The 12,127-nt window shown below is 36.3% G+C and overlaps 1 protein-coding gene and 1 long non-coding RNA gene across 2 annotated transcripts in view; one reads left to right on the top strand and one right to left on the bottom strand.

Moving 5' to 3' along the window:
• Positions 1-1,553: 1,553 nt before the first annotated feature.
• LOC132110783 (homeobox protein SIX2-like) lies at positions 1,554-4,482 on the bottom strand. The gene is made up of 2 exons (XM_059517723.1): positions 3,641-4,482; positions 1,554-2,350 (listed from the first exon to the last, which is right to left on the bottom strand). The coding sequence occupies exons 1-2, from the start codon at positions 4,198-4,200 to the stop codon at positions 2,050-2,052; spliced, it is 861 nt and encodes a 286-aa protein (XP_059373706.1). The 5' UTR covers positions 4,201-4,482; the 3' UTR covers positions 1,554-2,049.
• Positions 4,483-5,239: 757 nt separating this feature from the next.
• Positions 5,240-12,127, top strand: part of LOC132111173 (uncharacterized) — a 36,275-nt gene continuing 29,387 nt past the window's right edge. The window contains exon 1 of the long non-coding RNA XR_009424747.1: positions 5,240-5,373. This is a non-coding gene — a long non-coding RNA (uncharacterized LOC132111173). The remainder of the gene's footprint in view (positions 5,374-12,127) is intronic.

Here is a 12,127-nt window from a genome sequence, read left to right as displayed (position 1 = left end):
TTATTACATCTATATCATATAACCAATACACTTGATTTATGCCTCTAATTTAGAGAAACAATTCTGAATAGCAACAATATTAAATGTTACAAGAAACGTTTTTAATTTGTATTCATCCATTTTCACGAGACAGAACAAGCCCCTCAAAAAATGCAGCTCTGTGGAAAGTCATCTCCTCATAAACAAGCTTTCCAGCATTAACTCAGCGTATAAGATTGCATTTATAGCGTATTAGCCTCACTACTGAGAGAGCTTTTCTTTACATCTTTTGCCCGAAATGTTTACGACTTGTCCGCCTCTCTTACATCATGCATAGACTCTAGCATACGTATATACAGCATTATAGTCTTGCTGAATTCTAAAAAGGACACAAACAAATGTAGTCTATTGTATATAAGTAATTTGTGTGAGACAGGGCTGTTGAAAATATGATCCTGCGTACACTATAGGCTACACTAAAAATAATTAAGTATCAGCTCAATTACTGTAAACGTGTATATTTATGAAAGTAAAATACTAACCCTTTAAAGAAAAAAATGAAAAGAAAAAACACTGTGCAGCTACAGATGATAAATAACACCAGCTCCTTTTTGTATAAATGTTAACAAAATTGCCTACAACTGGTTATATGACGTATTGCTGAATGACCTCAAAAGAACTGGTTAAGTGCGCAGGCTATTAATATCAATAACATAATGAATGGTGAGTAGATAGAGTCACGGCATTTTTAAACGAAAAAAAGTTGTTTCCTGGTTCCAAGAATTTTTTTTTTTTTTTTTTTGGCTAATTGCCTATATTCCGAGGTCCAACTGTATTTCACGATATCACTCACATACTGCAGCTAGAGACCCCACTCCTTATAAGCTATTGCAAAAATAAATAAATAAATAAATACAGTTAAAAAATAAGCCCAATTATTATTTAGCCTCATTAGCGTGCTAGTTTAAAATAATAATAAAGGTAATGACTTATCCATTTATCTCAAAATTGAGAAAGAATTGCAACGTTCTGGTAAGTGCTTTGTAAGGAGTATTGTGTGGCGTTACAATAAGTATTTGTAATTGGCCTACTATGGAGCACTAAATATTATAGCTGTATCTGCACTGTGACACATGCACTGTGAAGTGTTTGAACATTAAAAAGAAAAAAGGGGTAAAAAAACATAATCGCATATGTTTGTGGTCGAAAACTGTGCATAACAAACTAAGCATTTGTTAAACAAACACACACACACACACACATATCGCCAATTTCAATGTTTGTGGGTTAGTTACTGTCAGTGCAGTGTCCATGGACTGTTAGAACTCCAAAAGCTTAAAATTTCCGAAAGTTTCATTTTAAGATTGAATCAATATCACAGTGTAAAACTATTTTTGAACTTTCGGTACCACCACGTGACCAAATGCAGTTCATTTTCGTAAACAGGGTCTCCGATTAAATAAGGACTCCTGCTCAACAAACCATAGCATAGCATGCACAACAAAACCATTCAAACATTTTCTTTGCTCAGTAAATGCATCGTATTTTATTGTTAATGGTATTTGAAACTATGATGAGTTTGGAGTTTGTTTATTGATCCCAAAGATTACATGCAGTCGCTTTCCAAAAGTAAAATACAAACGAAAATGAAGAGAAGCCCCATAGCCTACAAAAATGCTGTGTTTATATTAAAACATTGCATTAAACGAAATTCCATTCAAATCAAACGATGTATGGCCTGTTTTAAAGAATAAATGTAAACAAACAGAATATGCGACTGAAAAGTCATGGGTCAATTGCGATCTGAAATAATAACGATATCAAATAATGTTGATATCAACAATTAAGACGTTTATTAGCGTGTTTATTAACAATACATCATGGCATTACATTCTAAAAAAAATACCTCTGTCAAGGCCCTCCATATCAGCTTTGCAAGTAGGTCAGCCGATAGACATCCACAACTCTTTTTGTCCGTTCCTTCTCTCATTTGCTTTTTTTAATAAATGTCTGGAAATGTTTTACTCTAAACGTTCATGTACAAGCGTCCTTTGGGAAGGGTCCACATGTTTAAGAGCCAAGGTCGACCAAGTTTGATGACATAGGGTTCAGTATAGTGTCGTGTAATGAATGGTGGTGATGTAAGGAATCTACACTTGGCACAGGGATGGCGCTGGGACCGGGTGGAGGTGCGAGGCCGTGGAGGGACTGAAGCCCCGGGTTTGACGTGAGGAGCAAGGCCGGGCTTGACGAGGTGTGATCTGGGGTACCAGACGGCGTTTTGTCGTCGTCCGAGCTTCCTAAAATAGTCTTATTTCCATTCATGGAAGACGTTAATGAATTGTGACCGTTTGTGTTCTCATTATTCTCCCTGTGAAAATGATAATTTAGAATTAGGGTTAGAGCAACATCCGACAACTTGAGTATTTAAAACTATTAATGAATTTATTATGTAAAACCATGTCTCTGACATTGCATAAGCGACTTATAAACTAAACAACTTACTAATAAGACAAACAAATAAATACTGACTTAAAACACATATTCTTCTGCTAATAATAACAATAATAATAATGTTATTATTCGAAAAAGCATGCTATTATTCGTATATTTATACACGTATAATAAACAACGACAATTATTATTAGGCCTAGGCTATCATTTGAAGACAGTGGGTTGGTTTTGTAGGTGTGAATTATTTACATTAGAAATAGGCTACTTTGTTAGAAAATAGTATAAAAGGCGAATAAAAAAATATGACTGTACCCATGAATTGCTGTATACAAATAGTATCACACTACTAACATATAAATATAAGGCATATCAACCGCGTGTGTGTACATTTGTGTCTGTATCAATTATTCGTCCTATTGACTGCCACCACTTCATAATTCGTGTCCATATTAATAATTTACATTAAAGAACGTTCAAGCATTAGAAACCTAATGCAGGAAAACATGATTATATAGGCCTAATTGTTAACATGATTTGGAAATTAATAGTCTGGGTTAAGAACAGTGTCATTTTCTGATTTATCTAAAATCTCAATCACAACATGTCAAGTAAAGGTTCTTTCATTAAGTATTAATTAAGTAGGCCTATTGGGAAATGTACGAGCAAGTTTACACTGTGGTTTCAACTTGACTACTTCGCCTGCGGGTGAAACAAGACACCCGTTTAAGGAGTATGCAACTGCACACCTTATAAACAAGAATGCATGTACAGATAACCCTTAAGTCTAAAAAAAAACAAAAAAAAATTATCCTATTAATTTCCTGTCAATTATCAATGGACTATTTCCCCTTAATTTATATTACACCATAATAGCCTACACACATCACGCTTTATGTCCTTTTTTAGAAACTACTCCGTATAAGAAAAGTAGGCATATTGTTAAAAAATAACATTAATAAATATATGCATATAAAATGACCATAACACTATTGGAGAAAGGATGGCATTTATAGTTACTGTCTGTTCATCCATCTGTGGGAATTTTCTTGTATTTATTTTTCTTTTAAGATTGTTATAATAACCGCGGACTTAATGGACATCACACAGCGTGAATTAATGCATTCCTTGTCAGGAAAGTGTTCCAGTTACTTTTAAACATGCAATCGAAACTGTTTTTAAGATACAAGCTAACATACTAGACCCGTACCTTTCTTTAGCCTCCGCTGCTCGGTCGCGTTGACGTCTGTTTTTAAACCAGTTACTGACTTGTGTTGTTGTTAGCCCCGTTGCATCTGCTAGTTCCCTCTTCTCCCGCGGGGAAGGGTACGGGTTATGGGTGTACCATTCCCGCAGCACGCTCCTGCTCTTTTCTTTAAAGCAGTAACTTGTCTCCTCGCCGTCCCAAATGGAACGGGGTAGCGGAAACTTTCTTCGGACGCGGTACTTCCCAACAGCCCCAAGAGGGCGGCCCCGGAGCTTCTCAGCCTCGACATAATGCGCTTTGAGCCACAGCTGCTGCAGCTTCGGGTGGTTGTGCGGAGAGAACTGGTGGCTCTCGAGAATCTTATAAAGCTCTCTGAAATTTCCCCTATGAAAAGCGACCACAGCTTTTGCTTTGAGCACACTCTCGTTCTTGTGGAGATGTTCGCAAGCCGGCAGAGACCACAAGAAGCGCCCGAGACGTTCAATGTTTCCACCCTGCTGAAGGACCTCGCAGACGCACGCCACTTGCTCTTGCGTAAAGCCGAATGTTGGAAGCATAGACATGGTTTGTCACCAATAAACGTCCACTTTTTGTAATTATGTCTGTTTTAACGATGACATTGACAGTTCTTCAGCAGATTTTATGTAAACCCCTTGGGAGACAAAAATTTATAACGACTTCTCAAATAGACGAAATCAAATTCCACTCCGGCCGTAGAGAGGCACACAACTTTAGATCCGTTCAAGCAAGCATAACACACCATAGATCCATCTAAAGCACAAGAGAGAAAGTTCCTCCTGCGCGAGTCTCTCGCCACCTCTTCTATGTCGTTTCAGCATAACGCACTCCCGAAGAAGAACCTCGCTCTCGTTTTAATAATATTATTCTAAGTTGGCAAGAAAAGTGATTATGTGAACTGTGATTGGTTGGTTATCTGACCCGGGGATGATGAGGATAAGACAATAGTTTTAGTCAAATTATTTGCCATGGTTACGCTGTCATCCAAGGTAACCTGATATGCTTTGAGGTGGCGCCTTGGGCTGACTGACTGATTATTCCCGTCATTTAGAGCCCGCCCACCGACTTCGAAATATAGCCTCGACTTTCCCTGTATATTACATTTTTGCCCTGGGCTTGACAGACACTTCTAGCAACCAAAGAGCGCTGATCTTTGAGGTAGTGAGGTAGCAGCAGTTGAGATGAGAGCGCCATAGCAAGACTGCGCACCAGACGCTCTCCAAACCGAGGAACCGGGGTATTTAGTGACCATAAGCAGACAATCCACCCTGCTAACCTTCCACTTTGAAACTTATTGATCAAATCAAAACTATTTAAGCGTTTGGGAACCTCTCAGAAACCAGAGTCTCTCTCATTCTTTTTGCAGCACATTATTATTACTGCTATCAAATGCAATAATATAAAATCACAATTTGACAAACATGTTTTTGCAAGCACATTCAGTCTGCCTTTGATTTCCCTGATCAATTCAGGGTTTATCTAAAGAGTTGCGCTGTACTATGCATTATTTAGCAGTTGTTGAGTATAATAAACAAGGGGGTATGTTTCTCCAAGTGCACACGCGTGCAAGCCAGGCATTACGGACCTGAGTGGAATAGAGTTGGAGGGCGTTTTTTAGTAGTAGGCTATAGAGTGGTATTCAAGGATACATGTTAGAAAGAACAGCGATTGGGTATACCACAAAGGGATAGAAAACACTGCGAGGGACGTTTGTAACGGTAAGACAACTCAGATTTATAAAAAACCGCTGTTGATTAAAGTTAAAGTAATAACATGAATATTTTATCCTTTTACTAAGTTTTAAATTTCTCCTTTAGTGTATATATATTCTGAACCAAAGCCATAGAACATTAGTTTTTTGAAAGTGTACAATGTAAAAAACCGCAGATATAGGCTATGCATAAGTGAGAGAGGCGCGAGAGACGCATCTTTTAATGATGCATATTACGCACACCATTATTGGCATATCATCAGTCAGTGTCTGAACCTTAACTCCCAAAGTAATTTCACAGAGACAAAGTTCTGCTTTAATCAGGAACACTCTCTGATTTGAAATGAATGGTAACTGAGGCCACAAGAAAATTCAGCAAAATCGCATCTTACATGAGATAAAAAATCCTGACGCTGTTGAGACATGCCAACCTTGTCATGAGGAGAGGGAAATTGCTTAGTTTAAGGTCTGGCGTCTTTGCAGTTTTTAGTTATCCGTACTGCACTGCTGCAGTAAAGGCCTGTAGAAAGGCCTTCAGAACTTGCATAACATATTATTCAAAACAATACAAAGTATGTAACAATCTCTGAGGTTAATATCATGGAAAGATTAGATACAATTAAATTTTCCATATACCCCTTTAACTGGTAATTTTGCGCAATATAGTCACAAAGTACACTGGGTCGCTTTACATGTGTAAATATACTTCTGAACATAATGAAACAAGCCTGTTACCTAATCAATGTTTCTGACGCATTTATTTGAATAAAATTGCTGTGATCTAAATTATGAATAAAGAAATCTAGAATATATTGATTTCACTATTTTTCTACAACAATTATAATTGTAATTATTATTTTTACACACACACACAAAAAATAAATAAATAAATAAATAAATAAATAAATATATATATATATATATATATATATATATATATATATATATATATATATATATATAGCCTATATATAATAAGCACATTATTAACATGAGCAGTCCTACACTCAGATTACAGATTACAAAATGATTCTGTAGTCTACATGCTGAATTTAATGAATGTAATGTTTTTAAGATCTTGTGATAAGTAAATAATAAGCAAACTAATACTAAATAAAAGCTGAGCTATCAATGCCAACCTCAGAGACGGCCACTGCCATTAGAAATGGGTTATTAATATGCATTAATTGCACTTTGCTGTAAGTAAACATTTCACGTTATTTTTTTATCTCATTACTTTCATGTGTGCTAATCTAAGTGGATCATTCCTTTGACACGAACTATACCAATATTTGATTTTCAGGATTGGTGATGATAATATAATATGATGATCAATAAATATAGCCTACTACACAGCCGAAGGCTAAATAGTCAGCTTATTCTGTGATCGTCACAAATCGAGGTATTTTACCAATATTTTCGATTCGTGACACTCTGATGAAACTATAATGCAGTGAAGCAATGGAAAACACATACTGAAAGGATTTTGGATGTTGTGTGGTGGGGGAATGTCAATGACAGGCCAAATCAAGATACTCGTCTTGCCTTGACACTGTTTGTAAACGGCTTGTTTCCACGGATCATTTTGATCAGAGCTTCGCAGGACCTGCGCTGCTCGTCTGCACGGTGATTATTACAATGCTGATGAATGGGGATCGCGTTTCGTCTAATAGCCGCCCCCTGTTTTGACAACCTCCCACAGCTAACCGGAGAGCACGCAGCCGCGACCTCCACTAATTGGACTGATTATTGCAAGATGTTTTTTCCTCTCTCGAAAGCGCAGGGTGGCGGTAGTGCGCGGCTGCTCCGTGGCTTGCACCACAAGACCTGATGAGTTGCATTCTTTCAGAGATGTCATGTTTAGCGGAAATAGAAAGAATTAAACCCAGACGTGTGGTGTCGATGTGCGGTTCAGCGGAAGAAAAACAAGACACACATTGTAATTAAAAACTGAAGTGTATAAACGTTTCCGCGAGAATTGATAACGAAGTTGAATTTAATAATAAAGAGACCTATAAGCGTGCATGATAGGCTACTATCAATCACAAGACAGGAAGCGCCGTAACACTTTCCATGGACTTCGAAACACACAAAGATTGAACAAAATGGAAAAATGTACATGCCTACATTTAACACAGCAGTGAGAGTCACTAAACCACGCTCACAAACAATATCTTATTTTATTTTTTGGGTTGTGTGTATTTGTATTGTATTTGCGACCCATTTTGCTGTTTTGAAAGAAAACTTCTTATTTGTTTAACCTTCTTGAATGAAAATGCTTAAAATGATACTAGGTTTTATATATGGGAGTTGGGACATAATTATTTTGAACTTCAATTTGATGAATACAAACAAACTAAATTATTAATGTAACAGCCTGTCCCAATACAAGCACTCTTCGTACATGTCATTATTTTTCAGTTGAGAAATTACAGAATTTAAAACTAGATAAATATGGGAATCTTATATCACCCACACACTCGCCCTCTGCTTAACAAATCAGAACTATCACAATGAATGTATACATTTGATTCAGTTAATGAAATTAGTTTTCTGCTCTGGGTAATTTGCTGTAGCCGGATCGGATGATCCCCTTTATAGAGAACGATGATGCCTCCCTTTAGGCAACAAGTGCTTTTCTCAAATGCTGGCTTTGCGGCGTAACAGCTTTTTGTTGTTAGCTATAATTAATGCAACATATTTCACCAATTCTGACTGTCCCTGTTCATTTAACTAGCTGAACCTATTAGGACTTGTTCTGTTTTAGTGCACAACTTATTGTGACGTGCACAGATTTCTGTGCTCCCAGGAGACTGGGGTCGCGCCTTCTCTCTGCACAGCAGCAGTTGTTGTCTCTCAAGTCGTTCTAAACGCCAGATGCGCCAGAAAGCTCAATTAAAGAATGCAGAAATGCAAATTAGAGATTAGCTCAAAATGCTGGCCACGTCAATGTTCATTCATTATGTTACATGATGGCAATGATAAGCACGTCAGCGGAGAAATATACCTATGCATAAAATGTTGGCTACTTAAATCAATAAATATTAAAACCATCTGAAAGTAAATTATACCCATTTGAGCATACGCGTGAAACACACGACAAGACGGCTAATCAGCAGATGAAACAAGCAAATAAATAAAGCAAACTAGTTAAATTCAAAATAGTTTATTTTGCTTTTCTTTTCTTTTTTTTACAAACTTGAAAAAAGTAGTTACATCTGCCATTTATACCATTTATGCGTGTAACCTACATAAATATCTGTCAGCATTAAAAAAAATTGTGGAACGAAATATGACAGTTTTAGATTGAATACTGACATAAGCAATTTTATAAATGTTAAACGTGTGCATCGGTAATTGACTTATCCAGGACCATCACTATGATTATCACTGTAGTCTATAACATTAATAATAAAACATTTAATAGAAAATTGTGTAGATTTAGACACATTCTGTGATTTACTACAGATTACATGACTGCATTTATCAAATAAATAAATAATAAAACACCAACAGCTTTGGCAGAAGGTTATGAATGCCAATGTTGGTTATTTTTCTAAATATATTAAGCCTAATTCAGTTAAATATGTAACTGAATTCTGTAACCAGACCAAGTGTTTTGAAAGCAATCATACACTATATATTTTTTCTATAATTATATTAAATAATTTAGTCTGTTTAGGACATAAACTGCTGCAATATGAAACCACATATTGTAAAGATTATGTGGCAATTGTTTGCATTTTGGGTAGATGTGTATATACACGTTTATTTCACTGGCTCTCTGTACATGGATGATTGAACACAGATCATCAGGTTGAAGAAACACCTGTGTTTAGGATTGAACATTAACAATGTGATTGATGTTATTTATATGCACTTGTAGACAAAGTACAGCAATGAACCAGGATGTGAGAGCATTTCATGCACTTCTTGCCTGAAACTTCATTTAATAGAAGTAAATTAACATAAGACATTTCCACTAGAAAACAAGACAAAATTATATATGTAAGTTTTAACTTTCTTAAAGTGAGATTTGTTTTCCATGACAAAAAAAACAAACACTGGTTAGTTTTGTCTCAGAAAATAATTTTGATAAAATACTGTTTATTAAAGCCACTTTGGTTTATGAATACAGAACTAAAACTACTGAAACATTCTATATTAAAAAAAAGTCAATGTCAAAGTGTTGAAATATGCATACTGTCTTGGTTGAACAACTGAATATTCCTGATTACATTTTGTGTGTGAATGTTAAATGAAAGACAACCTTACTTACAATTACTGAAACATAAAAAAAAATTACATGCAGCCTATTGGACTATATCCAGCTTTTTCATTTGCTTAGTATTATATCAGCAATAGTTGGTATATCACAATGAGTAAGTAGATACATTAATCTGCAGGAAGAGAACAATTTACATTTATGCACACCATGTCTGAAAATATTGATGAAACAAATGAAAAACATAAAATAATAATAAAATAAAAATACCATGCAGGACAGCAACAACTCATGAGTGAGTGTAACAGTGTGTGTGGCAGCTGGAGCAGATGTTTGGACAGTAGAGCAGTCCTCAGCAGACACGCATTAAAGAGGACTTTACACCCACAGTTAAGGGCAGATAAAAGGCATGATGGCTGTGAAATGGTGCACAGTATAAATAAGTGTCTGAATATGTTACAAACGATCAAAGAGAAGAGTGAACAGCTGGCTTTATACATAAAATACATGCTTTAATTTCTTCATTAGAATTTTTATAGAACAATTATATCACATTTAATTACACCTTTACAATTTATTTAAAGTTATTTTTTTTTCCTGTTACCCTTCAAAGTCTTAAAGGGAAAGTTTACTCAAACATGAACATTTTCATTGTGTGAAACATTCTTATATGATACTTAAATTAGTAAATGTCTGCATTAAAATTTTTGGGTGAACTACTTCTTTAAGATGAGTTATTTATGTTCCTGTTTGAAGCTATCAAATACAAGCATATAAAAAAAAATAAAAAAAATTAAAGGAGAGCATTTGGATATTTATTGTAGCCCAGTATGCTTATGGCTTCCTGAAGACCCCTGTCTGAGCCTCACCTGAGGGAAAGAGAAATGGGGGTCACGATTATAGTCTTCCGGCCACTCGTGGCCCATGCTGATATAGAGACACTATGCCAAAGTCATATTTACTTCAACTACAGTAATATTATCAATAAAAACAGAAAGAAATGCACCTTTCAGTAACTCAGTCCAGACAAGTGTCTAAGCAGCTGTTAAGAGGCTTCCTGGCATCATGTGAAGGGCTGATGGGGGAGGATTGGTCTACACTGAAGGAGATGTGCAGTTCTCCACAACAGACCAAGCTCTGGGTTCAGATATGGTTAAAGGGACAGCTCACCCCAAAATGAAAATTATGTTATCATTTACTCACTCTCATGACGTTCCAAACCAGTATGATTTTTTCTTCTACAGGACATAAAATTTGTCCATACTATGAAAGCCAATGTGGTCCCATGTTCTTTTGTTGTTGTTGTTTTTTTGACCCATTTGACTTGACCATTGTAACAGTTGAAAGTTCTTTAAAATATTTTTAGTGAATGATGAATTTTTATTTTTTTGTCTGAACTGCCCCTTTAACAAAATATGGCTTTAAGTTTTCACCGTTGTATGGATACTAAACATCAATATTGTCCTCTAGAGACAATGGTTTTGATTTCAGTGCCTACAGTAAGCTACACCTCACAGAACTGTCGAGGAGGCAGATTACAAGGTACAACCAATACTGATATCGACATGTATTTGTTGAGAGAACCTCACAGTCATGATGTGATGTGATACGAATGATGAAATTATAAGGCTCTGAGAGGAACTTTAATATTCAAAGAGGGCAGTAACTGGTACTGGGTACATTTTAGGGTCTGTAATTGCCAATAACCTTGAATGTTCCTCTCCCACCACCGCAGTAAAACAAAAAGGTGAAATTATTGAGAATTAGTACATTCTTGTGTCTTTTAAAGGGTCAAAGGGGTTCAGAGTCAATATGCCTATAGAACACATGCCTTCCCTTGACAAAAATCACTTTTAGAAAAGCAGACAGAGTGCAGGCCTGCACATTAAAATAATATATATATACATCCAGCCATGTATACGTGGGGCTGTGGTGTTTCCCAGCTGACCTCTCTGTTACAGACCAGCTGCTTTCTGCATTCATCCTGATCTCCAGTTCCATTCTGATATTTCCTCTTCCTGTCACTGAATAATAATCCTAAAGCAACCAGAAAATTAGCATTCACTTTCCATCAAATCAGTGCCCTTCTTAAAATGGCACAGATTGCAAGTGGCCTAACATTAGCAACATTAGAGGAGGGAGCGCTGGGTTCATTAGCTTTTCTCTGAGTGAAAGAGGTACTGTCCTTCTAATGGCTTCTTTAGATGCCATATGTCCTTCATGTCAGCTAAGATTCTACAGTTACAGTTCAGGTTAGTGTGAAAGACAGACAAGTTGTATAATAAGAGGCCTTGGGGCTTTTTAAGCAGATCTCACCATCTTGCATTACCATCAATAAATTCAACCCTGCAATAGTGCTGACATAAATTAGGGGCCCTGTTCTCCTGTAACTGTACTTCCAAAGGTGTCATTGTCCAGAGGTGCATTTGCAGCCTTACAGTTCCGAAATTTAACGGCCACTTCTCCAACAAATGACTCCTCTTCTTGGGTCACTGATAGAGAAAGGCTCTTAAAATATATATTTACCAATCGAGCA

The sequence above is a fragment of the Carassius carassius genome, chromosome 30, assembly GCF_963082965.1.
Source record: "Carassius carassius chromosome 30, fCarCar2.1, whole genome shotgun sequence".
In the NCBI taxonomy this organism is placed as follows: Eukaryota; Metazoa; Chordata; class Actinopteri; order Cypriniformes; family Cyprinidae; genus Carassius; species Carassius carassius.
This window is presented reverse-complemented; position numbering and strand designations above follow the sequence as displayed.